The sequence below is a fragment of the Daphnia pulex genome, chromosome 7, assembly GCF_021134715.1.
Source record: "Daphnia pulex isolate KAP4 chromosome 7, ASM2113471v1".
Classification (NCBI taxonomy): Eukaryota; Metazoa; Arthropoda; class Branchiopoda; order Diplostraca; family Daphniidae; genus Daphnia; species Daphnia pulex.
Genome location: NC_060023.1, coordinates 11,413,299 through 11,437,647, shown reverse-complemented (window position 1 = coordinate 11,437,647; position 24,349 = coordinate 11,413,299). Strand labels below are relative to the sequence as shown.

At 39.9% G+C, this 24,349-nt stretch overlaps 8 protein-coding genes and 1 long non-coding RNA gene across 9 annotated transcripts; 3 read left to right on the top strand and 6 right to left on the bottom strand.

Moving 5' to 3' along the window:
- Positions 1-3: 3 nt before the first annotated feature.
- LOC124198431 lies at positions 4-5,512 on the bottom strand. The gene is made up of 12 exons (XM_046594264.1): positions 5,478-5,512; positions 5,242-5,390; positions 4,344-5,182; positions 4,183-4,277; positions 3,559-3,646; positions 3,331-3,425; positions 3,208-3,257; positions 2,955-3,149; positions 1,061-1,236; positions 717-911; positions 384-647; positions 4-182 (listed from the first exon to the last, which is right to left on the bottom strand). The coding sequence occupies exons 1-12, from the start codon at positions 5,510-5,512 to the stop codon at positions 24-26; spliced, it is 2,340 nt and encodes a 779-aa protein (XP_046450220.1). The 3' UTR covers positions 4-23.
- A 235-nt stretch (positions 5,513-5,747) lies between these two features.
- LOC124198517 (probable methyltransferase-like protein 24) lies at positions 5,748-7,436 on the bottom strand. The gene is made up of 2 exons (XM_046594377.1): positions 7,119-7,436; positions 5,748-7,045 (listed from the first exon to the last, which is right to left on the bottom strand). The coding sequence occupies exon 2, from the start codon at positions 7,038-7,040 to the stop codon at positions 5,994-5,996; it is 1,047 nt and encodes a 348-aa protein (XP_046450333.1). The 5' UTR covers positions 7,041-7,045; positions 7,119-7,436; the 3' UTR covers positions 5,748-5,993.
- A 795-nt stretch (positions 7,437-8,231) lies between these two features.
- Positions 8,232-10,033, bottom strand: LOC124198514 (alpha-(1,3)-fucosyltransferase C-like). Its single transcript, XM_046594374.1, has 2 exons — positions 9,685-10,033; positions 8,232-9,507 (listed from the first exon to the last, which is right to left on the bottom strand). The coding sequence occupies exons 1-2, from the start codon at positions 9,844-9,846 to the stop codon at positions 8,326-8,328; spliced, it is 1,344 nt and encodes a 447-aa protein (XP_046450330.1). The 5' UTR covers positions 9,847-10,033; the 3' UTR covers positions 8,232-8,325.
- An 18-nt stretch (positions 10,034-10,051) lies between these two features.
- On the top strand, positions 10,052-11,569 carry LOC124198515 (lactosylceramide 4-alpha-galactosyltransferase-like). The gene has a single exon (XM_046594375.1). It carries the CDS (start codon positions 10,143-10,145, stop codon positions 11,379-11,381), a length of 1,239 nt encoding a protein of 412 aa, XP_046450331.1. The 5' UTR covers positions 10,052-10,142; the 3' UTR covers positions 11,382-11,569.
- Positions 11,570-12,461: 892 nt separating this feature from the next.
- Positions 12,462-13,864, top strand: LOC124198516. The gene is made up of 4 exons (XM_046594376.1): positions 12,462-12,911; positions 12,979-13,192; positions 13,259-13,496; positions 13,590-13,864. Exons 1-4 carry the CDS (start codon positions 12,504-12,506, stop codon positions 13,801-13,803), a joined length of 1,074 nt encoding a protein of 357 aa, XP_046450332.1. The 5' UTR covers positions 12,462-12,503; the 3' UTR covers positions 13,804-13,864.
- A 3,238-nt stretch (positions 13,865-17,102) lies between these two features.
- Positions 17,103-18,463, top strand: LOC124198430. Its single transcript, XM_046594263.1, has 5 exons — positions 17,103-17,551; positions 17,609-17,751; positions 17,825-17,990; positions 18,053-18,198; positions 18,266-18,463. The coding sequence occupies exons 1-5, from the start codon at positions 17,176-17,178 to the stop codon at positions 18,461-18,463; spliced, it is 1,029 nt and encodes a 342-aa protein (XP_046450219.1). The 5' UTR covers positions 17,103-17,175.
- A 106-nt stretch (positions 18,464-18,569) lies between these two features.
- Positions 18,570-19,526, bottom strand: LOC124198429 (beta-1,4-N-acetylgalactosaminyltransferase bre-4-like). Its single transcript, XM_046594262.1, has 3 exons — positions 19,284-19,526; positions 19,032-19,221; positions 18,570-18,963 (listed from the first exon to the last, which is right to left on the bottom strand). Exons 1-3 carry the CDS (start codon positions 19,516-19,518, stop codon positions 18,570-18,572), a joined length of 819 nt encoding a protein of 272 aa, XP_046450218.1. The 5' UTR covers positions 19,519-19,526.
- Positions 19,527-20,516: 990 nt separating this feature from the next.
- On the bottom strand, positions 20,517-21,635 carry LOC124196706. The gene is made up of 2 exons (XR_006875796.1): positions 21,208-21,635; positions 20,517-21,132 (listed from the first exon to the last, which is right to left on the bottom strand). It is a non-coding gene; the product is annotated as an uncharacterized LOC124196706 (long non-coding RNA).
- Positions 21,636-21,960: 325 nt separating this feature from the next.
- LOC124196668 (lactosylceramide 4-alpha-galactosyltransferase-like) lies at positions 21,961-23,276 on the bottom strand. The gene is made up of 2 exons (XM_046591823.1): positions 23,077-23,276; positions 21,961-23,018 (listed from the first exon to the last, which is right to left on the bottom strand). Exons 1-2 carry the CDS (start codon positions 23,213-23,215, stop codon positions 22,084-22,086), a joined length of 1,074 nt encoding a protein of 357 aa, XP_046447779.1. The 5' UTR covers positions 23,216-23,276; the 3' UTR covers positions 21,961-22,083.
- Positions 23,277-24,349: the final 1,073 nt, after the last annotated feature.

The following is a 24,349-nucleotide window of genomic DNA, read 5'->3' as shown; positions in this document are numbered from 1 at the left end:
ATGCAGGTTTTCATGTCTATTTATTAATAGAGTCTAAGGTCGTTAAGAAAATCTTGCACGTAAACAACATCGCGTGAAAATGACATTTCAATATGACCGAACTTGACGAATTTGTTGCTTTCCATCAAACGAGTTATGGCAGCTTCACCTTCAGGTGCGTGATTCCACTCCACAGTTAACGTCTGGTAATAAAAAGCGTGTGATTAAATGCGAGTATAAACGTTAGTTGTAATAAATATTTTAAAAAGTGAATACGGGCCACGGATTTTTCGTAATTCAAATAATTTTTTTAAGAGCTAATACGAAATCTTATTGGTCTTAATTCTTAAATGCAAATCACTTATAAGTTTAAAAATGAGGCTGAATTAGAACATAAATTTGACCTTAATGCCGACTTTGAGCCAAGGGATAGTCTGTAATATTTTGTACTCGAAACCTTCGACATCTAAACTGAAATAATCAATTTCAGTTCTGCCAATGGCGAGCAGTAGGGAGTAGAGAGGGAAACATTGTTTTTTGTGAATATTTGCTGTGGTATTAACTGTTAAAGTATCTTCATTTTGACTGCTACTCTCGTGTTCAGGTTTATTATCACCATCTTTCTCGACGATAGCACTATAAAGTGAATCAGATGTATTATACAATACCTGTGAATAAGACAGGAATTTTATTTCAAAATGATTTTAATTTATTTGGTAACTTAGCTTATCTCTTACTTGAATAGGATATGGTTTCGTACTCAGACAAACTGGTGTTGTATAAGCTTTCCGGTTACGGGATGAAAGTTTATGAAAAGCATTTTGATCGGCTTCAATCAATAGGCCAGTCCAATTAAGCGATCGCTCCATGTATAACGTATTGGAAAGGTATTCACCGTCAAAAGCACCACACTCGACAAAAAAGCCATTCGTCTGAAAATAACGGCAGCACATTTTTTGTCGCGATTGTTGGATTGAATCCCGATTTCGTTGAGGATATGACAGACAGGGGATTAGTTCGGGTTTCATTGAAAACTTAAGTTGTGATATTTATAGAGCCCGGCTCAGCTATTTATATTTACATGATTGCGCAAAAGTCGCAGGATTCCCTTGGATTGTCCATCGGAGGGATCAACTAACTCAGGTTCAACAAGTTTATAGGGGATGTTTCTAGGAGATGGCTGACGTACATAAATATCTTGTATCAGTTGGAGAACACACGGATGATCCTGCTGCAATTTTTGCGCATTTGCGAATTCTGAAAAGTCATGAAATGAATTCTATATCGTTGATTGCTGTTGTCATCAGCACTACTATTAGTACAAAATCAAAGAAAATATCTTGAGCATTTCATCCATATAATATACCGACTGTACAACTCTCAGGATCGTAATATTTTTCAGAAGCGTGTTTCCATTTTTTCCCGTATGACTCTTCCATCAGGTTGTATTTTGTTTTTGGTTCGTAAGTTGCGTGATGAGATTGTAACTAATTATTGAAAAAAGAATCACATACTTATTTGAAAGAGAGCGAGAGTTATCAATTAAGAATACGAAACTTTCAATTCGGAATTCTTCTGTTATAGTTTAGTCGACGGATTCACAATCTTACTTGTGGGGTGTTTTGTAAACTGTCCATCATCGTAGTCGTCGAATTGAAGATAATAGAAAAGACACAAACGACAGAAACGGTGGAAATCACTAAATGTAACCGTGTGCAATGGCGACTCATGCAATACTTTTGCATATTTTTTGAAAGCAATGTCAAATTTGGCGAGACCTTTAAGCTTAAAGATTACGTAAGACGTGAATTTTGAGGTCGCTTTTAACCTCAATCTACCAAGTTTAGAAGAGATCTAGCGCTTTTGATTTAAGCACCGAAGATGAAGGGCCTATTTCCCTACAGTCCTACTTATCTCCTCAATATCGTCTCCCAAAAGCAGCAAAGGGGAAGGGCTACGAAAATTCTTCATGCACTACGAAGGACCGACAACTACGAGTGTACTTATTCGGTTCATTTTTAATAACAGCACATAAATTTTAGTAGAATTTTGTTTCGTTTTAACGTGTCAAAACACATACGTTGGTCACGTCACCCTTATTTAGTTAAATTCTAGAGCTCTCGTCTACCAAAAGTAACTTTTAAAATCGAACCACAACCCCATATACAAACGCCTGACCCAAAATTTCTAAGCGGTTTTTTTTGTTTCTTTCAACCGCGCCCCAGCCATTCGTTCTAGAGTAATAGAGCGTATATCTATGACCATCGGTGTGACGCGGCTGATGAGGATCGTCGAATCTTGATGGTGAATTGATAACGTATCCTACATGCAGTTGCTCGTCAAGTCTTGACGTAACGAACGGTCTTATATTTATTATAATCTGGCAAAAAGATACACGCTTGTAAATGAGTATATAAATACATCGAAACTATTACTGGACTTTCCCCATAAAGAAACAATTTAAACGATTTTACTTCGTTGCGTTCTATGACTTTAATCAATCCTCATCTTTTTCAATCTTTTCCAAGTTGTAGAGATGTAGAGGAAGCAAAGGCCAGCCTTTTCTACGAAGACTTGCTTGAACTCTTTCTATCGAAGACATCAACTTGGAATAATGCTTCGATGTTAACGGAGCTCTAGAATTTATCCAAACGAAACTTTAAAAATGAAATGTCCCCATCGATATCGAATGTTTGTTTTATACGTCGGTTTTTTGGTGCGTTTAAGATCCGATCGACTTTTATGACTGAGTGTGCAACGCATCCGCTCCGGATCAATAGGCATGAAGTTGATGGCACGAAACAATCGGTTAAGTTCAGCCTCAGTGTCTTCTAGAAGTAACTTTTCGTAGAAAATGACTGTCCCATTTCGGATGTTTTGAATCCAACGATCCGCATGCTCCGCCCATTCGATCGTAGCATTACTAACATAGTCATCCCATTTAGGACCCTTGAAAAGATCTGGCGACACAGTACCTTTTTGTTTGTTGTCACTCCAGAGGTAATGAGCAGAGGTAAAAAGGGCTTCTATAGGATTTCGAAGAAGAAGAATTCCTCGGTTTTCGTACACACTAGAACTCCCCAAAAAGGGATAAGTCTCTGGATATCCATGATCCTTAATGAGAATGGTGCATCCGCAATTGAAATCTGCCTGGTTCCCATAATGTTTTCCTACATTCAGATAAAATTTTAAGATTGTCTTTGAGATTACAATATTATCTATGCCTACCATCGATGATACCGGGCTCATCGGGTCCGTAGACAGTTCCAGTGTATATCCTTTAGAAGATCACACAAGCAAACAAATTAATTATGGTTACAATCTTTTCATTATTACAAAAAGTATTCTCACCCTGTTACACCTTCGATTAGCTGTCGTGTCCATGTAACTCCACTTCCGGGGAAAGAAGTCAAAGCCCATTTTGGACGGGTAAAATTCTTTGCAAACTAGCGACAAAATACTCATATACGATCAATGGTTAACGAAATTCAACCTCAGACGGTAAACGTGACGTTTTTCAGCTTAGAAGTAATCTATAATTTTTTACACAAAGGGAATTAATGCGTTTGTTTTGTGTACCTTTATGGAATAGTGTTGGCAGGCGAGATCGCCAGCAATCCACGGGTAGCTCACCTGTGGGTCTTGATCTTCAGTCTTTCGTCTTACACTTTCAAAAAAGAAATTAAATGAAATCAACATAGAAAATAGAAGAGTTAACTTGACACCGAAGTTAAATACGTAAGAGTAGGATTGAAATCGACTCATCATTTTGCTCACTGATACTTGTATCTTCTTGATTAGAGACACTAGTGCGGGATATAAATACTACTATTGGCTTGATGTAGCCGTAAAACGTCTTTGGATGAGCAACAAATTAAATTTGCACTTAACGGCGAAGTCTTTATGCCAACCAATTTGTCAGAGAATTGTCAGAGTTTAGTTGTCCTTCAAAGGGGAAAATACGTATAAGTAGCGATGGAAGGAACAAATTTGTGGCTTTGTATCGACTGCACTTATTTAAATTCTTAAAATAATTAATAAAAGAAATCTGTCTCGAGGCTAAAAAATTCTAAAAATAATTAATAAAAAGAAATCTGTCTCGAGGCTGTACTGTTAAAGCAAGGAGAAAATATCTAGTAATTTAGATTCGATTCGAAGTAAAGGCATTTATTAATGGATAGTGGTACACGCTTTAGGCTATACCTTTTTATCAACCGTAACTCTATAACGGTTGATCCTTGCTCTTGAAGAGATTTGGCAATTTGCAGTAAGTTTCCTTGAATCTTTGATTTCTTGTTTTAATTCCTAAACACAAAGAGAACAATTGCAACAATGCTAATAAATTAATTCTTCACATTTGTTACCTTGATCAGTCTTTCCTTACGATCCAACTTTCGTTTCAACAGGCGATTTTCGTTGGTTAATGTCTGGCTTCGTTCTAAAAGTCCATCCATTTTATTTGGTTTCAGCGACTCACCAGCCGCTAAATTATTCAGGTGCTGGCATCTGTAGCAGGTTGAACCTTTTTGAAGAATCCGAATGCACAACTTTGATCGCCGTTCACCATACTCCTTGACTGTGGCTTTCTTCAGGGAGGGTGAAAGTGCTTTCTCAAAATCAAATTTGAAACCACCACAAATATTGGCTGAGTCGAAACGAGACAAGAGATCTGTGAGTTCTTCTACTTTTCCGATGGATTTCGGCAGGAACTCGGGTGGTTTGATAAGCGCTCCCTTTACGGTGTAAGACACTTCTTCACCAGCAATTGTTATCATTTTGAGGATAACTTTGGTGTTGTTAATTACACCAAATCTAACAGCAGTTATCTTGTTAGCAATAGGATCATCCTCTTGATAACTTTCACAGCCAGAACACCATCTCCATGAGCTAGGAAGCTTTGCTTTTGTGGGATCAAATATAGCATTGTCGACTGCCTCTATGACTGGTTGCTCAACTTCCTCAATGATGATTGGTTGATTGACTGAATCTTTATTGTCATTGTCCGGTTGAGGATCTGTCATCTCAACATCAGCTGCTAACCTGTCAACTGTGTTGGGAACTACTACTATTAAATTATTGTCCAGCAATTGAAGTGGCTGAGGACTGGTGTAATGTGATTCAAGTGTTTTCTTCCACTGTTCTACATCAATATTCTTTTTACTTTTGCTCTTCCTCATCTTTGTTTCTTGCTCTCCATTATTCCCTACACACAGTGAAACAAATTAATAATTAATTAGAACACAAACTGTAGACTATACTTACATAGGTTAAGTGTGGGAACGGCTTGGGCTGTCAACTTCCAAATCTTTAATGGATAGGCTTGATCGAGAATGGTTTTCGTTTTGATTATATATTCTTCTTTAAAATGTTTGGAACAGACATGATCATTACTTGATAATGTCTTGTCACCTCTTGGTATTAATTTTTGCCACAAAGTTAACAGTTTCTCATCTTTTGGAACCCTGAAGCATCCAACTTTCTCCTTGTTTGATTTATACCCTGTCTTACAACCTACAACAAAGCACTTCACCATTTTAATTGGCACCTTCGCGATTGAAAGAATAAATAGATTTCTGGCAGGAAATGTGTTTATTAATTACAAATAAAGATGAGCCATTTCAAAAACACCCAGTGACCCAGGCGTCAAACTATCGACATTCATAATAATTCTGGGGCATGTTACTAGTGGCGTTCATAGCGGAATTTCTGAGAACCCTTTTTAGTAAACTTTTCAGTAAACAATCTCGCCATCTCTCATGTTTGATGCGCATTTATTTTTTCTGGGTAGTATGTGCCCCAAATTTTATTTATGGAGATCAAATAATTATGGAGAACACTGCGAATTACGAAGTTTATTTTCATTCGCCAATTTTTTGAATTCCCCGATTCGGTTGCATAAAATATGTTTGGCAACAGTATTAAGATTTTCAGTGGTGTTAAGTAGTTTTAAGGTTTTAATTTGACACTGGAAACTATCTAGCCAAATAGAACATATGGCAATCTTTATTTGGTCTTTACAGCCGTAGACCGCGAACTAGTCGGTTATTGTACCACGCAATTTCATAACTATTGAAAACCGAGTCATTATTCATAATCGACTTGCTATACATGTTGGGTTTGGAATCAAAGCGGACCATTCCGTAGCCTTCCAGCGACTGGAGAATTCCGGCTTGCTGTCGGCAGTGTCTAATGGACTTGTCGCAGTCCAGATGGATCTCCACGGCCAACTGCCTCACCTTGTCCATCATCCCCGATTCAATGATTTGAGGCAAGACTCGCCACTCGGTCGTTTCCACATCAATTTTAAGATAGTCGATGACGGATGAGTCGCCGCCATGCAGAGAATTCAGCATGTCGTAAATGGAGGCCAGCGTTCGTGACGGAATGCTCTTGCTCTTGTTCCATTCGTCCTTGTCGACGTCATCAAGCGCCATTTGATAAAAATGGATGGCCTCCGTTCGGTTGTGATTTGAAACGTTCATGGACGGATCGAAAGAGAAAATTTGGCATCCGTAGAGTTCCATGGCTTCGTCGAAACTCCAATCGTTGTTGATTCCGAACGAATAAACGAGGCATTTGTTGGGTGGTGGGGCGACTGCCTGATCCAGGCAAACGGCTTTTTGTCCGTCGAACGATACCAGGAGACCGTTGGCAGATGAAACTAGAAAACCACCAAAGGATTGAGAAATTTGACAGGACGACTGGTTAGTCCACAAAAGATAATCATGAATTTGTTGTTTTGAAAGCGTCTGGACATCCGTCTTTTGCCAATCAGCCACACTGACGGATGCGAAAACTGGCCCATCTTCGACGATATCCTGCGCTTTCTTGTTGTTCGTCTTGTCACTGGAGAAAAGTTGATTCCCCAACAAGGATCTAGACGACAGCACTGCAGGCCAGCCATATGTTTTAATCCAATTTTTGACTCGACTAGACTCATCCAATTCATTCCTGGAATAATAGCATTCTGAGGTCCAGAAATTCAAAGCAAGAACAACAATTGTGAAAAGAAATGCTATTGCAATCACCAACAAACCAATCCGGTTTTTCAGTTTTCCCATTTGCTCTGAAATTTTTTAAAAGAAAGAAATATTAAATTATGTAAGTTGCCCATGACAGATCAAAATTATGTCGTTTACCTCTCAGTCATCTGACTAGATGCGGTGTTAGGTCTGTAAAACCGTTGTTGATTGTTTCAAAGTTGTGGTTGGTCTGAAAACAATCACCAGTATGCGGGTGTACATCATCTATTCGCAGTGGGCTGAGTCTTTCAATGAGTTTGAGTTTCCAGAAGTGGCTGTTGCTAAACAACATGGGTAAGAATAATACGTGGAACCTTTTAGTACTACCCAACTGAGTCAGGGTCCGATGCGATTGAGATGTAATTACAAAAAGGATTTAGAAATACAGCGTAACTTACGTAGCAGAATATCTGGAAAGTAATAAATAAATTACACAATCCATTGAAAAAAAGTGTTTGGAATAAGACCCGTCTACCAAGTTGGGGCATGATGGGGCCTCTACCAATACGAGGAGGAGCTTATTTCCTAATAGGCAACTTTCGTTGCGTAAAATAACAGCATCGCTATTACCCAACAAGTAGACTATAATATGTTGTAGCCAGCACTCTATACTTATCCACGTGTACTTCATTCAGTAAACAAGTGAATGTCGTCTTCACCAAAAGATAGTGCAAACGCTCCCGTGGCTGCTGGTGAGTTTCTCTTAATTCTAAAATAATTCCGCATTTGCGGATTCTGTTCCGGATTTGGAAATAAAGGGGAACATAGATACATTCAAATTATTATTCCACAGCTAGGTATTAAATTGGTATGGGTCTCAACAGAGAATAATGAAAACAATTAAAAAACAAAATGAGAAATGTAAAGCGCGATTGTTGTCCGGTGTAACGCAACAGTGCAATTACGAATATTAAAAGTAACACATTTTTCTGTTATTAAATTAATAGTTATTTCTCATTCGCACATTAAATATGTGCCATACTATATAATTATCTTAACGTTGTTCTATTTCCATATGTCTAACTTGCTTTCCTTACCTTATCGCATCAGCTCTTATTATACCTTGGAAATGATTGATGGGACTATGACGTTACGGGTTTGCCTCAGGGATCGACTCAGATCTTTTTCTCTCTCTCTCTCCTCATGTAGGAAAAGTGACTGACAGGATAATTATGGAAATGCAACTATAGTGCTTGTATCAGTTTATCACTACATGACCTCGCTCTTTTTTTTCAAGATCGTTTGCGTGACAAAATTCACGAATTTTCTCTTAAATTAAAATTTATATTATTCAGCATAGATACAAAATTTTTAAAATAGATTCTCAAAAATATTTGGTTGAATTGGATTCGCATTCTCCGGCATCCAACATCCACCACTGCTTGATGTCGTGATACACTTTGATCGGCAGAGTATTATCGTGAGCCATTCGACATAATTCACACCATCCGTAATAATCAGGAACAGAAACGTAATAGTCTCTTTTCCAATCAAAGTAACGGGCGTACAGATCGTCCGACTTGTCCAACAGAATCAAATAATCAGCCAATTCTTTTGGCGAATGAAAATCTCTGGCGTTGATGTAAGAATGCGGCGGGGCGAACTGACTGTAATCGGCACCGCCGAGGAAGATGGGGATGGCGTCATAAACATAAGGCCGGATGAACTTTTCAGTCACGTAATCCGGACACCAGGAATTTTCAAAGGCCAAGTAGAATTTGTATTCGGCGCGCAACATTTCGTCGCAGTGGTACGGGCAATCTTGGGTGCAATTGCCGTAAATGTCGACCGGAACGTACTGGCTCAACTGGCGGACGTACTCTTCACGCCGGATGGGCGTCGTGCAGTGTCCAACAAACCACGTCACCATTTTACTCTTGCCACGAATCAGAGCGGTAAAATTCAAATCCGTTTTCACTAATTCCATACCGGGGAGAATATGAATGGCGTCAGGAATAATCTGGTCGTTGTAATTATTATTCGTCAGATTTCCGTAATTGTATCTCATTTCACGAGAATTATTCTTAATGGAGGCCTTGGCAATAAGGGAGCCGTAATAATCACGCAGGTAAATGTCCGAGTCCCGCCGATAAGTCATGGTCCAATTGAAATAATCGTAGCGGAAGTTGGAATCGTTCATTAATTCCGACGCGGTGTTATCCGGAGACTCGAAATGGTAGAAAACGAATCGCTGGTGCGGCTGGCGATTGACCGGGTAGTCTTCCAGCGTGTCAAAGTGAAGGACAACGACGTCACTTTGCTGCATCAGCGACATGTCGGTCGTGAAAAGACAAGATTTGACGGGACATTGTCCCTTGACTAGAGGCTTATCGGCTATGTGATTGGTCCAGGCATTCCACATTAAAATGATTTTCAGTGGCGACTCGTTAGCGGTCGTGTTATTGGGTGTTGTTGTAAGTAGATGGTCTGAATCTGTTTCCTCTTTAGCGACATGATGGTCAGCTTTCGATCTCAAAGCATTATTGGCATACATTTCCTGTACTTCCTGTAAATAAAACAAAAATGAATTATTTTTAAAAAAGCATTCAACTTTCAGAAATGGAGACGTGTCAGAATCCAACCCGTTTTGATGCTAGAAAAAAGGGTGTGGCTAACTATGTAGCCACGTATGCTAATTAATTTTGGTTGAGTGAAATAATCAAATGCTGGTATTATTTAAGACCTTTTTTGAAACCGATTTCCAGGTGCGATTGAAAGAAGAAAACGAAATCAATTGTTTCTTGTACGACTGATAATCACTAATGTAGAAAGAATGAATCAAAATAACGGATAAAGCGAACACAACTAGGCACAAATAAATCGTCAACTGTTTAGCTATCGCCATAGCGGCGAAAATATTGATCACAAAATTGAATTTCCAATTTCTTTTGATTTTGAGTATTAACTTAAACTTAAATCAAGGACTTGGTTTAGGGAACGTACGAGTAGCTGTTGAGGGAAAATGTGTACTGACTCTTACTGGCTCGGCACAGTCACGATTCAGGTTGGACTAGCCAATCAGACGATTACTTTTCGACAACGCCCATCGAAAATGGCCGGCCTCAGCGCGGAAATCCCGCCTTGCGCGGATGAGATTGAAAGTGTTTTCCATCACCAGTCAGTCGTCGTGTTTAGAGAGCGATGCAACTTCAAGTTGCAAGTCTCGACAAACGCTTCCGCTCTTCTCCGACGTTTATTATTTTAAGACACATGGAATTCGCCCTGGGCAAATGTGTGAATCAACGCTTCCTGTCCAAAAAGCGGCGGAAATATTTCATCTATTTCCAACTAGGCCTCATTTTAATATTTTTCGTGTATTTCAGCCGGAAGCTACCGGACCCGCATCCGCCAAAAGATGAACCACACGGAACATTATTTTGCGCTCACAATCATGTAGCCATTAAACGACCAAAAGCTGACGGCCTCGTCATCAAACCAGATATCCATCCGGAAGAGTGGAGAATGTACGACGGAACGTCTCGAAACATTTCGGATCAGCGCATCTTTTTCCACGAAACAAGCGGGCGCAGCCAACTGAGTCTGAGGCAATGCTGTGCCGTCGAATCGGCGGCCAGAAATAATCCCGACCGTCCCGTCCACCTGCTGATGCGGTCGTCAACAAACTGCGCCAGCACCGACCCAATACATTCCCAGCAATTACCCATTAATCCATCCTGGCTCAAAGTTCTATCTCGATATCCTAACGTGGAAATTGTCTTGTTGAACGAAGACCACTACTTTGCTGCAACACCGTTGGAAGACTGGTACACCAAGGGAGTGTGGCGTACGAGCCGGTTCGAGATGGGACACCTGTCCGACTACATCCGCGTCTTGACGCTCTACAAAGGTGGCGGACTCTACCTGGACATGGACATCCTGACCCTGAAGGCCTTCCAGGGCCCCGTGTTTCGAAACTGTTTGGTCTACGAGAACGCCGCCAAGGACACCATAGGCAACAGTGTACTGCACCTGGAGCGCGGCCACCATTTGAGCGGTGAATTAATTCGATTGCTGGCGGAAGAATACGATCCGGAAGCTTACGTCTATCACGGGCCGGATGCCATCGCTGAAATTATGAACCGCGTCTGCGGTCTGGTGGCGGGAAATCCGAAATCGAACGAGTGCAACAACGTCCGACTCTTGTCTCATCGCTACTTCCATCCAGTGGCGGCCATGTTTTCGCACATGCTGTTTCAAAATGACGGCAACATGAGCGATGTTGAAACGCTATTCGAAATCAAGGAAAGCTTCGGCCTCCACTTGTGGAATTCCATTTCTTTGCACCACCCGATTAATGTAGATAATAAAAATCAAATTGTGGCCATTCTGGCCAGAGAGCATTGCCCACTGACCGTTAGTAGAGCAGCCGATTTCAATTAATCCTCTCAAGATCTGATGAGATGGAATTGATCCTGTTTCAGAGTTTATTCAAATAATATGACTAAATTGATTATTCTCCAAGAATAATTGTCAATCATTCCCGGTTTGACGTTTCATAGTGTTAAACATATTCCTGTTATCACCTGTTATTATTTCTTATTTATAAATACACTGATTACAACGAAATATAAAAAGTAATTGTAATTGCAAAAGGGTATTTTGGAGTGGTGTCTGTCAATATCAAACTAAAAACTTTCTCCGGAGAATAAGATTTTGACTTAATGTTATTCAGCGCAGGTTTGGTATACTAAAACAGAAAAAGTTAGAAATGAAAAATTGGGTACTAACAAACGTATAAATGTGATGGGAAATTAGAAGGCAAGTTAGGTGCTCTTAGCGATCGAGTTTCGAGCATCTGTCACCTTCCAAATGAACTACTGTATACTTAGAAAAATAGAGCGATATCCTTTCGTTTCCACAAGTAGTCATTTTGTTTGTAAATTCTTATACGCACTGTGACGCTTATGTAATCGGTAAAAAAAAATTAATTAAAAAAACCTGTTTGAACCAGGATCGCTAGCGGGAAAATCTGTTTATCAGAGTTATAATTAGAAAGATAACCCTTCGGGTCTTTTCCTTATAATTCTGATTGTCATAATTCGATGACGTGTTTCTAGAATGCGACTCTAATAGGGTCCCGAAAACCCAAATTAGTATAATAACATGAATCCTACTTTAGAAAAGTTATCAAGAATCTACCCGCTTTTTTTGTTGTAATGCCACGTCAACCCTATTTGGGCGGAGACAACCCACTCGGACATGATTGACAGACTCATTCCAACACAAAAGATTTTTCAATTATAGTTTCAAAGACCAAGAATCAAATAGAACGTCCAAATAATACCGCCGATAGGCGATCTGGTCCAGAGTTCTCCGAAGAGGACCAGCACGGGACCGTCGAGTCTACTTTCTTGGTCCTCAGCGATAAAGGATATTGCTTCATTTTTCAGTAGCTACAGTAGATCCTTGAAGCAATCTCGCGCAACTTACAGTGTTTCAAACGGAATGAAACGAAAAGTAAAAGAATTAAATTAAACATTTTCTTCCCTAGAATTTGGGGAGATGCATTTACTAGTAATTGTAATGACAGTGTTCATCGCTTCGCAAGAGACAGACAGCTGCAATCAACTTTGTGGCCGGCATTCGCCAATATCAATTGAATTTGACAGAGAAAGTTCTTCATCCGTTGCCGCTGATTGCTGTCGAAACGCTCAGAATTATTTCAATCGACATTCCTTCCAGCTAAACAGCGACGGAATCAGTTTCATCATTGACAGAGAAGTGGAAACCAACAATGGGCCAGCAGTCCCATCGTTCAACCGGAATCGGCGACAATTAGTTCGTGAATTCACACCACAAGATGTTGTCCGCTGTTTGGATTCTCTATCGGCCAAGAGAAACCGGCGATCGTTCCATATCGCATTTATTGGCGACTCGACGATTCGTCAACATTACGTCATGTTTTTAAGGGTTAATTCAATTTTTAAAATAGCTTTTCTTTTTTAAAAAAATGTCTATAATATGTTTTTGCTATTAGCTGATTCCGGACTTTGATAGGAGAATTGAAAGGTATTCAAATGTCTGGTACCCGTTCCATTATCACGAGGATCGCAATGTGACGAGTTGGTTGTTTGACAATCTGCGCATTTCTTTCTACTGGCGTGACCTCATCAAAGATGATTTGATTGCCGATTTCAAGCGCTGGGCATCAACCGACGACGACAGCCAAGCGCCAGATTTCATTCTCCTCGGTAGATTTATGTGGATAATTAATAATCAATTATTATTTCTCAAATGGCGTTCTACATCATAAACAGGAGTAACTGCCCATCACATCGACCAAAACAATCGGAGTACAATCGCAGACAGTTTCCGGACGTACGAGAAGCTTTTGGAAAAGCAACTGATGCCGCTCATCAATCAAAGTCTGACTGTCCATCCTCGCCAGGAGATTGTCTGGCTGCTCCAGAGTCTCACCAGCATGGACCGAGTCAATCGCGGTTTTTATCCCGAAACCATTCGGATGTACAACAACGCCGTTCGCCTTATCTTGAAGTACTATTTCTCAGTTATTTTCCTTCATTTGCTTATCTCTCCGCGTGTTACGTTAATCAAATCGAAACAAAACTAATACGGTAATCATTGCAGAGACACTCGAGTGATGATGTGGGAGACGATTAATCTCATAGTCGAGGAATACCTTCGAGGCTGTGCTCTGACCAGAGACGAGCGCCGAGACAACGAAAACACCGATCACGAGCGAGTCGACAACGGATACCTGAACTGCAAAGATTTCATCCATCCAGGAATGGGGGCATTATCGATAGGCACACAGCTCATTATTAACCACATATGCGAATAATCCCATAATATTACATTGTTGTAGTTTGCAAGCCAATATGAAAATAAAATAGTTGATAACATTTAAAAGAATTTTAATGGGATTAAAGTCTATGACATAGAACCAAACGTCAATATGTAATTTTTTGGGAAGCGGAGAAAAACTTCCAAGGGTCCGGGACTGGAAAAAGAAAGGGTAGAACCACAAAATACCTGTATCTTCCCACTTGTCTAGCGCAATCTCTCATTTCGTCATGTTAGACGCGGTTTCGAGTGAAAACGAGTGGTGTAAACTTAGATGTTATTGCTCTAAAAATGGGATAAAGCCCAAGAGCCTAAGGTAACAAGAATATGATATGTACTTATACAGCCAAATGTCCAAAATTTAGCTTGGTATCCAATTTTCACAGGGTTATTCTGAAATCAATTTTATTCATTTTGATTGCACTCATCGTGGTAAAGGAACATTTAAGCTGGAAATTCACGACAAATCAAAGTTTAAGTTTACCGACGAATTTAATTTCCACTGCCGTTAAATACCGTCACGGAGACAATTATTTGAAGCGACAATTTCTCGACATCAGAAGCGATCACGTTAGCTACGTCACTGTTAATAGAAATCGAGCGCTTCGGGAATACACGACGGAAGATGTCGTCCGCTGCCTGGATTCCATGGCGGAACAAAGAAACTGGCGACCGATCCATATCGCATTTATTGGCGACTCGACCATTCGCCAACATTTCTTTAGTTTTCTCCAGGCTAGTATTTTCCTTATTGCCCTTAGTATGATTAAATCAAGAAATTAATTTTTTTTTTAAATTAATTACACAACAGCGCGTTCCCGATCACGATAGGAAGATGGTGCACAGTATCACCAAGTCGGGGTTCTATCACTTTCACGAGGATCGCAATGTGACGAGTTGGCTTTTACACGACTTGCGCGTTTCTTTCTACTGGCGCAATGTCATCAAAGATGATTTGATTGCCGATTTCAAGCGTTGGGCCTCAACAAACGACGACAGCCACGTGCCAGATTTTATTCTCCTTGGTGGGTTGTGTTAACTAATTAATTCGTTACTGATTTGAATTTTTTTTTCGCGCATTTTTTTAAATTCTCCTAACAGGAGTTACGGCCCATCATGTTAGCAGGACAAATGTCAACAGTTCACTAGAAATGTACGAGACCCTGATGGAGAGAGATCTGATGCCTTTAATCAACCAAACTTTGACAGTTCATCCTCACCTGGAGATTGTCTGGTTACGTCAGAGTCCGACCGGTGCGGACCGGTTCAGTCGTGAAATAGATGCCGAAACGATTATTATGTACAACAAAGTGATGCATCGCATATTCAGGTCTATGCAATAATAAAACTTTAGCTGAAATTGTATGGCACTCAGGATCCTTATTTTTACAGAGATACAAGAATAGTGATTTGGGATTCTGTGAACGCCGTTGTCGAGGAATACCTTCGGGGGTGCGCCTTGGCGAGGTACGACCGCCGAGATCCCCCGAGGTACGTCAATTGCCACGATACAATCCACCCAGGAATGGCAGCGTTATCCATAGGCACCCAACTTATTATTAATCACATATGTGAATCAGTAATGTAGCTTACGTCATTTGTTTCAAGGTTAATAAAATCTAGTGGGCATTTCCACCGACTAACTCGAAATCTCAACGAATGAATATTTCTTTTTAATTTAACTACTTATGTGGGACTCAACCAAATGCCGGTGTGGCGACAAAACCCTCTTGTTTGAAAAAAAAATTGTTCAAGTTTCAATTTGCTTTAAATGTTTCAAGTTCAAATATTTTTGAATTGGCCAACAGATAAAGTTGCGGGGTACAAAAACAGGCCTGATCTGCAGTGGTTCTACACGTGTGCTATTGAATGAACCCTGACTGAGAAAAACAAATAAGGGCAAGGGAAAACAGTTTCAGCCAACTGCATGCATGGCCCAGGAATCAGTTAATAATAAACGCCACTCAATCAACAGTCAGAAAGGAAAGATAGAAATGAATTTTTCCTACCTTTATGCCTGGGAAATACAGCCAGGCATCCACAAGTGCTCCTCCATCCGAAGAAAAGTTGAATCCCCCAGGCGGGAAAACGGGAGTCCTCGTGAATACACCCACACTCACATGGGAGTACACGAGGACATTAGATAAAGGGGAATTGAAGAGATCCTTAACTTGGTCGACTCTAGAAGTTTCTCCAATTAGATGAGATGCTGTTTATCTAAATAAGAGATTTCAACAATGGGTTACGAAAAAATATTTACAGTAAAAATAACAATAGCAAGGAAAGTTGAAAATAAGACAGTAGTTGTGTACCAGGGTTATACCCTAATTGTTATTAAACAGGAGAATTGAAGGTTTCCATGGAATACACTGCAAGTCATGCATAATCACAAAATCTGGCAGGCGGCATGCAGGTAATAAAAGTAACGAAAATTATTACCTGAGGGATGATACTGTGATTATTATTGCTGATGGCAGGAGGTCATCGGTCAAATCATATGACTGAAATTCCAACACAAGCAAAACTTTACTGTTACGATGGCTGGCTCAGGCCTCAAATCTGCACAGAGGAAAAGGTTACATTTAGTGTGAAGAAACTGCCATGTATCGACAAGGGGATAAATAATGCTAGTCAGGAAGTATCAATTCACAAACTTGGAAGAAGTATACCTCTTCTAGATTCTGGCGATTCTGGCTTCCAAATTAGTCATCCCATTTTCATTGTGAGTATTTACCCGCCAAACAGCATGCTGGAGTGGAGAGGAGCATGGATGGCTGCGTTTCACATGACGATGACCACATTTTTGTTATTTTATTTTCGTGCACCCACGACCAAAAACGTGATAGTTCCGTTTATAATAGAGTTTCCTTTTCGAAACTTGTATCAATTATGATGCCTTGTTTGTGCTTGTAACTTGTATACTTCTAAAATAAAGCAGACGACACTGATGACACTGATATTCTAATTAGCAATACTTAAGCTTAAGATATCGATTAGAATTTATGAAAAATCGACCCTTAAATCCAAACCGCAGAAAAGTATAAAAGCGGTTTAATCGCTACTATTTGTATCTCCTCCAAGTATAAAAGTTGTGCCGGAAATTTTAGATGTTATAGTTTTTGGTAATGGTTACCTTTTCGAGTACCACCCTTTAAAAGAAAAAAAAAATCCTTTCTAAATTCCCCAAGGCATAGTGTTTTAGAGATAACGCAATATGCAATTAACTATCCAACGAACCCATTTATTTTGAACTTGTTGGAAAAAAAAGGTTGTCTCGATATGCTACCATAACCTCTCTACACCCTTTTCCAAGGTTTATTATCAAAATCAGTTGGAACTGGCTTTCACGTGACTCCAAACGGACGTTTGGATGGGTAGCGTGAAATGGTGCACCTACCGGTGCAATTTCTTATTTTTAATTATTTTAGTTTCCGTGAGCCTCTTTGTTCTCATTTCACTGTATCACCCCAAAATCAAACAACTCCAACTACCCAACTCGGTAGTTGGTAATTATTATTTCAAATATTACCTGCAAGACACACCGTTGATTCGTCAAAGCAACAGATTACTATTAGGTCATGATTATTCGTACAATTCAACTTGTAGCAGCGCTGCCGATAGGAGAGGCCCTCACCAAAAAGTCATTTCGTATTCTCTTTACGGAGATTTCTCTAAGGCAGATGCTTTTGACAAATATTTATCGCCTTTGAAAAGAACGATCAATTTAATTCCCTCGATCTATCCAGGTAACATATTCACGTAGATAAAGACGTTAGAGTTTATATTAATAAATTTTTCTTTAGGTTGGATTGTGAGGATTTATCACAACTTAACAAGTGACGACGACCTCAAGTTATTCAGTGAAGATCACGTCGATTTGTGCAACGCAACGGAAATTATTCGGATGAGAAATTTAGGCGATTTATTTGCCATGACTTGGCGTTGGGTAATTAATTCATTCTCTATAGAACAACTTCATACGTCATGAGATTATTTTTTTAAGGATTATTTTTTCACAGTTACCTCTACTTGATGAAATGGTGGACACGCTTATGTCAAGGGATTCCGACAGTGCGATAACATCTCGTGAAGAAGAAGCCGTAGGTGAGTGGCTGGCTAGCAACAAATCCTTCCACATCATGAGAGACCATCCAGCCCACTGTTTCTTTGGGTTTATTATGGGGTGTAAGTTTAAATCTATTACCTAATTGAATTAGTAGCGGTTACTTAGTATTTGTTCCCAACAGGCTGCTGGGGAGTGAAAGTCAGCCAGGATCGTACCAGGATCGTCCTTGCGGCTGAGAAAATGTTTAGAGCTAACCATTCGCACAAGTATGATTACGATCAGATTCTATTGGATGAGCTCATTTGGCCCATAGCAGAGAACAATTCGGTAATTTTGTCAAATAAAAGCATTTGTCTGTTAAACTGACACATCCGTTTTAATTCCGGTGGATTAGATTGCTCACGATAGCTACTGCTGCGAGGTATACCGGAACACCCAACCGTTTCCGAAACAGAGAAGAGATCGCACTTTTGTGGGTTCCAGATCCTTGGGTCCTAAATTCATTACAGAACAACTCAGCGATTTGGACGAATGTCCCCAACGATGTCGCCCACCTACTTACGTAATAACATCCGGGATGAATTTTTGCTAACTGTGCTGACTAATAAAATTTACATAAAATCATTTTCAAAAAGCCGTTGTGTATTCTTATGTATTAAAATTAACATCTTGGTTATATTATATAAATAAAACTCTATTCATTTTGAGTCTGATAACTTTTGGGTTTTATGCATTTGAGGTTGAACATCAACAATAATGTGGGTGTAAAGCGGTTTGAATTTCACTGAAAGTCGACGGTATCTCAGATCGACCAGCCCATCGGACTCGAGTCGCCTAGTTCCTTGGTCAAACAACCGCATCCGATCCGGATTGGGTTCAGCTACCGGATGGTCAAACATTCTATAGCGGACAATAGTGCTGGTGTTGAGATTATTTATCCGCGTCACGGTCAGGTTGTGGTGTAGTAAACGCCGGTACAAATCGTCGTCTTCACTGCCCCAACCAAAAAATACGTTCGAGAAACCGTTGACTCGTCGGAAATCGGAAGTTGAAAACGCACTGACACCTCCGAAATGATCGATGGGCGTTGGCCTATTAAATAACCGAGTAAATAACGAATGAATTTAATTTGGTGATGATAAATAAAAATAGAATAGTACTTGTAGTCATAAATGTCGATGGAGAAGGCCATTTGTCGAGGTTTTCCTACTTCCGGACAAGCGTAAGTGTTGCCATCATCTTCCGGAAGTAGATCGACGTCGTGAAAGATGAAACATTGAAAGCGATCCTGTTTCTGGGCTTCTTTGAAGCCGATATTCATAAGCAGTCCGCGATTAAACGGCAAATCGTCTGATATTATTTAAGCGCATTATAATTCAAGATCCAATTTGCATATAAGAATTAAAACTGACCCGATTGCTCTACGACGACGATGGCGTATTCAAGTTGTTGTCGTTGCAGGAAGGGATGCATGTAACGTAAGAATATTTTCAAATGAAATTTTCTATCTCGATAAGGGACAACGATGGCCACTTTATTTCGAGCTTTACAATCACTCGGTTTAAACCTGCCGCCGAATTTCAGTCCAGCAGTTGACATTCTCGAGTTGAATGTCTCTTCGCTTTCCTGGCGACTGGCGGATGCCATCAACGAGATGTCCGTCCATCCAACTTTATCACCGCAATTGACAAGTTAATTCATTTACTGGTTGGACTAGAAATGATTCTTACCTAATAAAGGAGAAACGAAAGAACACAAATCTCTGAATTTCTTTTTAACGTAAAGTGGCGATCGACTATCGTTAGGTTTCAACTGGTAACTTTTCTCATTTTTGATTTGAGCCAGAAATGTCGCTGATTTCAGATTTCTTTGTTTGACTTGGTGTGAGAGTATTAAATTCTTATTTTCCCAATTTGAAGTGTTTTCAAAGTTATCCGAGAAAGTCACAAAATAAACCAAAGTGAAAGAGCACACTAGACATGAAAGAAAAACTCGGACGACGGTTCGTGAACGACTCACGAAAATCCACCGTCTGATTTGTCGACTGGTTGCCATGGCTCCGCTGAGAGCTGTGATACTAACCCCGTAACATTCTGAGTTTCAAGACGACGTGTTAAAAATTCAAGTGGCCATACCCTGAAATTTATGCAAATGCTGCTCATGTCTGATAATTTCATACCAACGTGAATAATAAGGAGGCATGTAAATAGATTCGGTTATGAAGTAATAAAGGAAAAAGGAATACAGGCAGATGTTTATAAAATTACAATAATGCGATAAATATTTCTAATTCCAAGTGTATTATCCGGCATAACTAATGTGAGGTCATAAAGTTTAATAACCAAAGTAATAAGACGTTTATAGAAAAATAAGAATGAAGAAGGTCATGGCGTGCCTTGACAATAAGATTTTCAGTGGTGTTAAGTAGTTTGAAGGTTTTCAAATTTGCATATTATTCAGTAGAAGAAAAATAATGAAAGAAAAAGATTTTGTTGTAAATACAATTTGTGTGGCTATTTTTGTGAAGGTTGAAAACGATGGAGGGGGGGTCTAGAAAATTCGGCGATACAAAATAGAGACAAAAATATTTAAATGGTGCGGAGAGGGGGTTCGAAAGAAACTTGAGAAATTTATTTAAAAAAAAAAATGGTAATTTGAATATTGGGGGGTAGGCCGGAAAAATATTTTGTCAGTTTAGGGGAGGGATACTTTTTGTGACGTCCTGTAACGACTGGGGGGAGAGGCGATCAAAAATAACCCAAAATTGCGTGACCCGTGTGTACGTTTTATGTGCTATAGAGATGCCTTTAATATTATGCTGTCTATTTTTAATTACAGTATTATTCAAGCTCTTTCTCAAAACCAAATGAATACCAATCACCAATTCTGAATCACTAGTTAAAAATTGAAACCGAGTTTAAAAACAGGAAATGTAAACCAGTCACCCGCGATATTAACCCAAAATTTACTAGAACTAAAAACCTGAACATGAATTAAATGCTAGTCTGAATAATAAGACGGCTATCAGCAACGTTTCAAACAGCAGGGTGATTCTTCTGGGGGGAGAAAAAAGGAAGGCATTGTGCATTTGTTGTGTTGAATCATTGCGCTTGTTTAATTATGGGAAATTTAGTGCTGTACGTTGAAATCACCGATCCGCCATGACGTTGTTAAAATTTGGTTTCTGCCGAAATCGCTGCTGGAGCTTCTAGACTGGATGTTACTGGACGTTCAATATCACACATCATCTGTTCATCGAGCCTTGAATCAAAAGATGGCCAAATTAGTCACATTATTTGAGTAAACTTGACGGACCACGAAACAATTAATTTTTACCAATAAAACGAGTAGCGACTAATCGCTACAGAATCGTGAAAATAATAAAACTTGGACGAACGATGAGGCCAGCAGGGCCAGCAACATTAACTGTTGCGCTCCGTCTGGTAGGACTGCGCAGCGAATAATAAAAATTCATCTTCCAAGTCTCTCGTTATTGATCATTTACTTTCAAACTATTTACATAGTGGCTGCGAGTTTACTAAGAGACTTTCGTTCGGAACGCTGTCTGGCAACGAACTGAACTTACCGCACTCTTATATTATACCTGCAGGTGAAAGTTGACCACGTTAGACATTTATAGATGATGACAAGGCATCTTAGGTTTTAAGAGATTTTGAATACGTCGACAGCCAGGTAGAAGTCCTATTTAAAAATAATGTTGAAAACAGCCAACACGCTATCAAATAATAATGCAATCACAAAATTATGATGAACCTGTCATATTATTTGTTATTTGATCGGACTGAGAGAAAATCAAAACGGCCATGTTTGCCACCCCCCTCCAAGTCTGTGATACCTTTTACCTTACTCCACCTCTAAACTCTATCTACCTGTCTTTCTTACCCTACCTTATCCCCAGGGTTCTATACGTTACCATTACTACAAATAATTCCTTTTTATTTTCCTTTTTTCTCCAAAATCTCGTAAGCTTTTAAAAATACGTAGACGAAAAATGATTGATGTGAAAGTTTTTCATTTCTAAATAGCCCAAAACGCACCGAAACAAAATCCGAGATATCCAAAACAGAATTTGATTTTTCATCAGCTTCAATTTTTATTGGATGGCATTTAAGAACGATTCATTTTACACATTACAATATTAAGAATGAACATGAAATTTTTTAAAAAATTCTGATTTGCTTGTTGGAATAGTTAAAAAAGACCATTAGCTCCGCCAGCAGTTGCCATTGCATAACTCACTGGACAGTATTTCCTGGCCAACTCTGCGTAAAGTGATCCGGGCGGAGCGATTCGCCCGTGACCGGCGCCATAAATATGCGACAGAAAACTATCGCGATGCAATAGATCCCAATCATTCGGATCGAATTCCGGCTGATAAAAAGTTTCCATTCGACTATTATTAATGGCGTAAAACGATTCCGGCGGCTGGATAAATATTGAAGAATTGTGCCGACAGTTGACCCAGTGATTGGCCGGCAAAGTTTCACGATTGCAAAAATAAAACATGGCGTCGCGTAGAGTGTCTGGGCCGAGGCTGATGTAATTATCCGGCTCGAAGGCCAGCACCATATACTTCATGAGAAAGTGGAGAAACGGGTGGCCAGCCGAGAAGGCCATCACCCCGTTTTCCACCCAGCTGGGCACGTTGCCGTTTTCCACCGTGCCGATCGTGTTGTTGAGACTCTCCAACGGGCGCAAGACGATGCAGTCCATGTCGAGATAGGTGCCGCCTTTCTTCCAGAGCAGGGCCACCCGAGTTGCGTCACTCAGGTGAAAGAGCCTCCAGCTGGACCGGTTGAACGAACCGGTTTTGTGCAGCTGCCACAGCGGCGTCTCTTCCAAGAGCTCGACCAAATTTTCACGAACGATTTCAATGTTGTTCATTTGCTCGAGCAAAACGCTGGTGACGGGGCAGCGGAAGAATTCCCGGTGCTGGTCGTTTTCCGGCAAATTCATTCCAGTTTTTTCCGTGTACAATTTGATTTTGGCGTCGGGATTAGCCTTGGCGGCCGACTCGATTCCGCACGCCTGGCGGAAGGTGAGACACGATTTACCTGAAGTCTCGACAAAGAAAATATCCAGACGACGTGGAACTTTTGACGACGAAGTTTCTGCCCTATTGATGCCTTCAGGAAATTTTTAATTTTGGTTGTGTTACGTGTTATTTTGGTTGAGTTTTATTACCTTTGGAATAGAACGCTGATATTAATATCAGGGCACTTAATGTCACAGCTGTCAAAGTCAAAATAAACTGAAAATGATCTGTTCTCCAAAACTGTGTTGAGAGTGAATTCATTTTAACGGTTAACAATTTAATTGACATTTACTTAAAAATAATTTGGCCTATAAGCTGAGATAAGTAAAAATAAGCTACTTCACTTGCTGCCTTCTTCCCAAGCTTCTTTCCTACGAAAAAAAAAACCTGTTTCTTTTTCACTTTCTTCGCGTATATAGTTTTGTAAATAGTTCAGGTATAAAATAAACCGACCAATGGGAAAAAAGAACCGGTTTTTACCTTTTTGTATTGGGAGTGGCTTATTCCTCCTCGGCCAAAAACACAAAACAAAACAAACACACTGAATATATTCACTACAAGAAGAATACGATAGGCTTGACAGCGTTTATACACACAGACTCTCTTATTTAATGTTGCACATAGTCACTGTACATTTCGGCGTTGCAAATGCCATTGTACAATATCTGAGTGGCTTGCGCTAGGGCTACAGACCCTGTGTGTATGAAATCCAGACAGTTGACGTAGGGTTTGCTAACGATGGGATTAAACGGATCGTCTATTTCTAAATCAAATGAATGGTGTCCATCGCGTTGGGGGAAAATAATGCAACTTCGAATGTATTCCTCCGCCAATGGATTACCGGAATCCCAAATGCGGATGCCACTGTAATTCCTATAAAATAGTGGACGCTCTATCATTCATTAATTAAGAGACAATTATTCCAAAATATCAAATCTAAATTTTACTGTAGCGTTTGACGTGAGATTTCGTTGTATCGGTGAACTTTGGCCGAATGAATATCCGTGCTGTGTCCCAGCGTTGGCCCATACAATTCCACGATTGGATATTGATTAAGCCAAATTACTTGGCTGGATTTGGCCAACTGTCCCATGGTTGGGCCAAGTTCGCTCAGCTTCTTCCGGAAGAGATGATGGTCGTTCCCATTGCCGGCCAACATGTGGTGGCTTCCAAGACCTGGCCAAGCGTACGTCATAAAATAATCAAATCATCGCCTGCTCTACATATAATACTTAAAAAAATCAAGTAAGGTTTATGCGTTTGTTCTTCCGCCGCCCATTGGCGAAACATCTCCATGACGTCGTCGTTGATCAGAGGTTGCCATTTAAAGGAGACTCGCAATTTGAGCATGCTACTCCACCAGTCGACGTCGACGTGATTGAATGTGTTTTCGTTGATTTGATTGTATGCTAGAAACGCTTG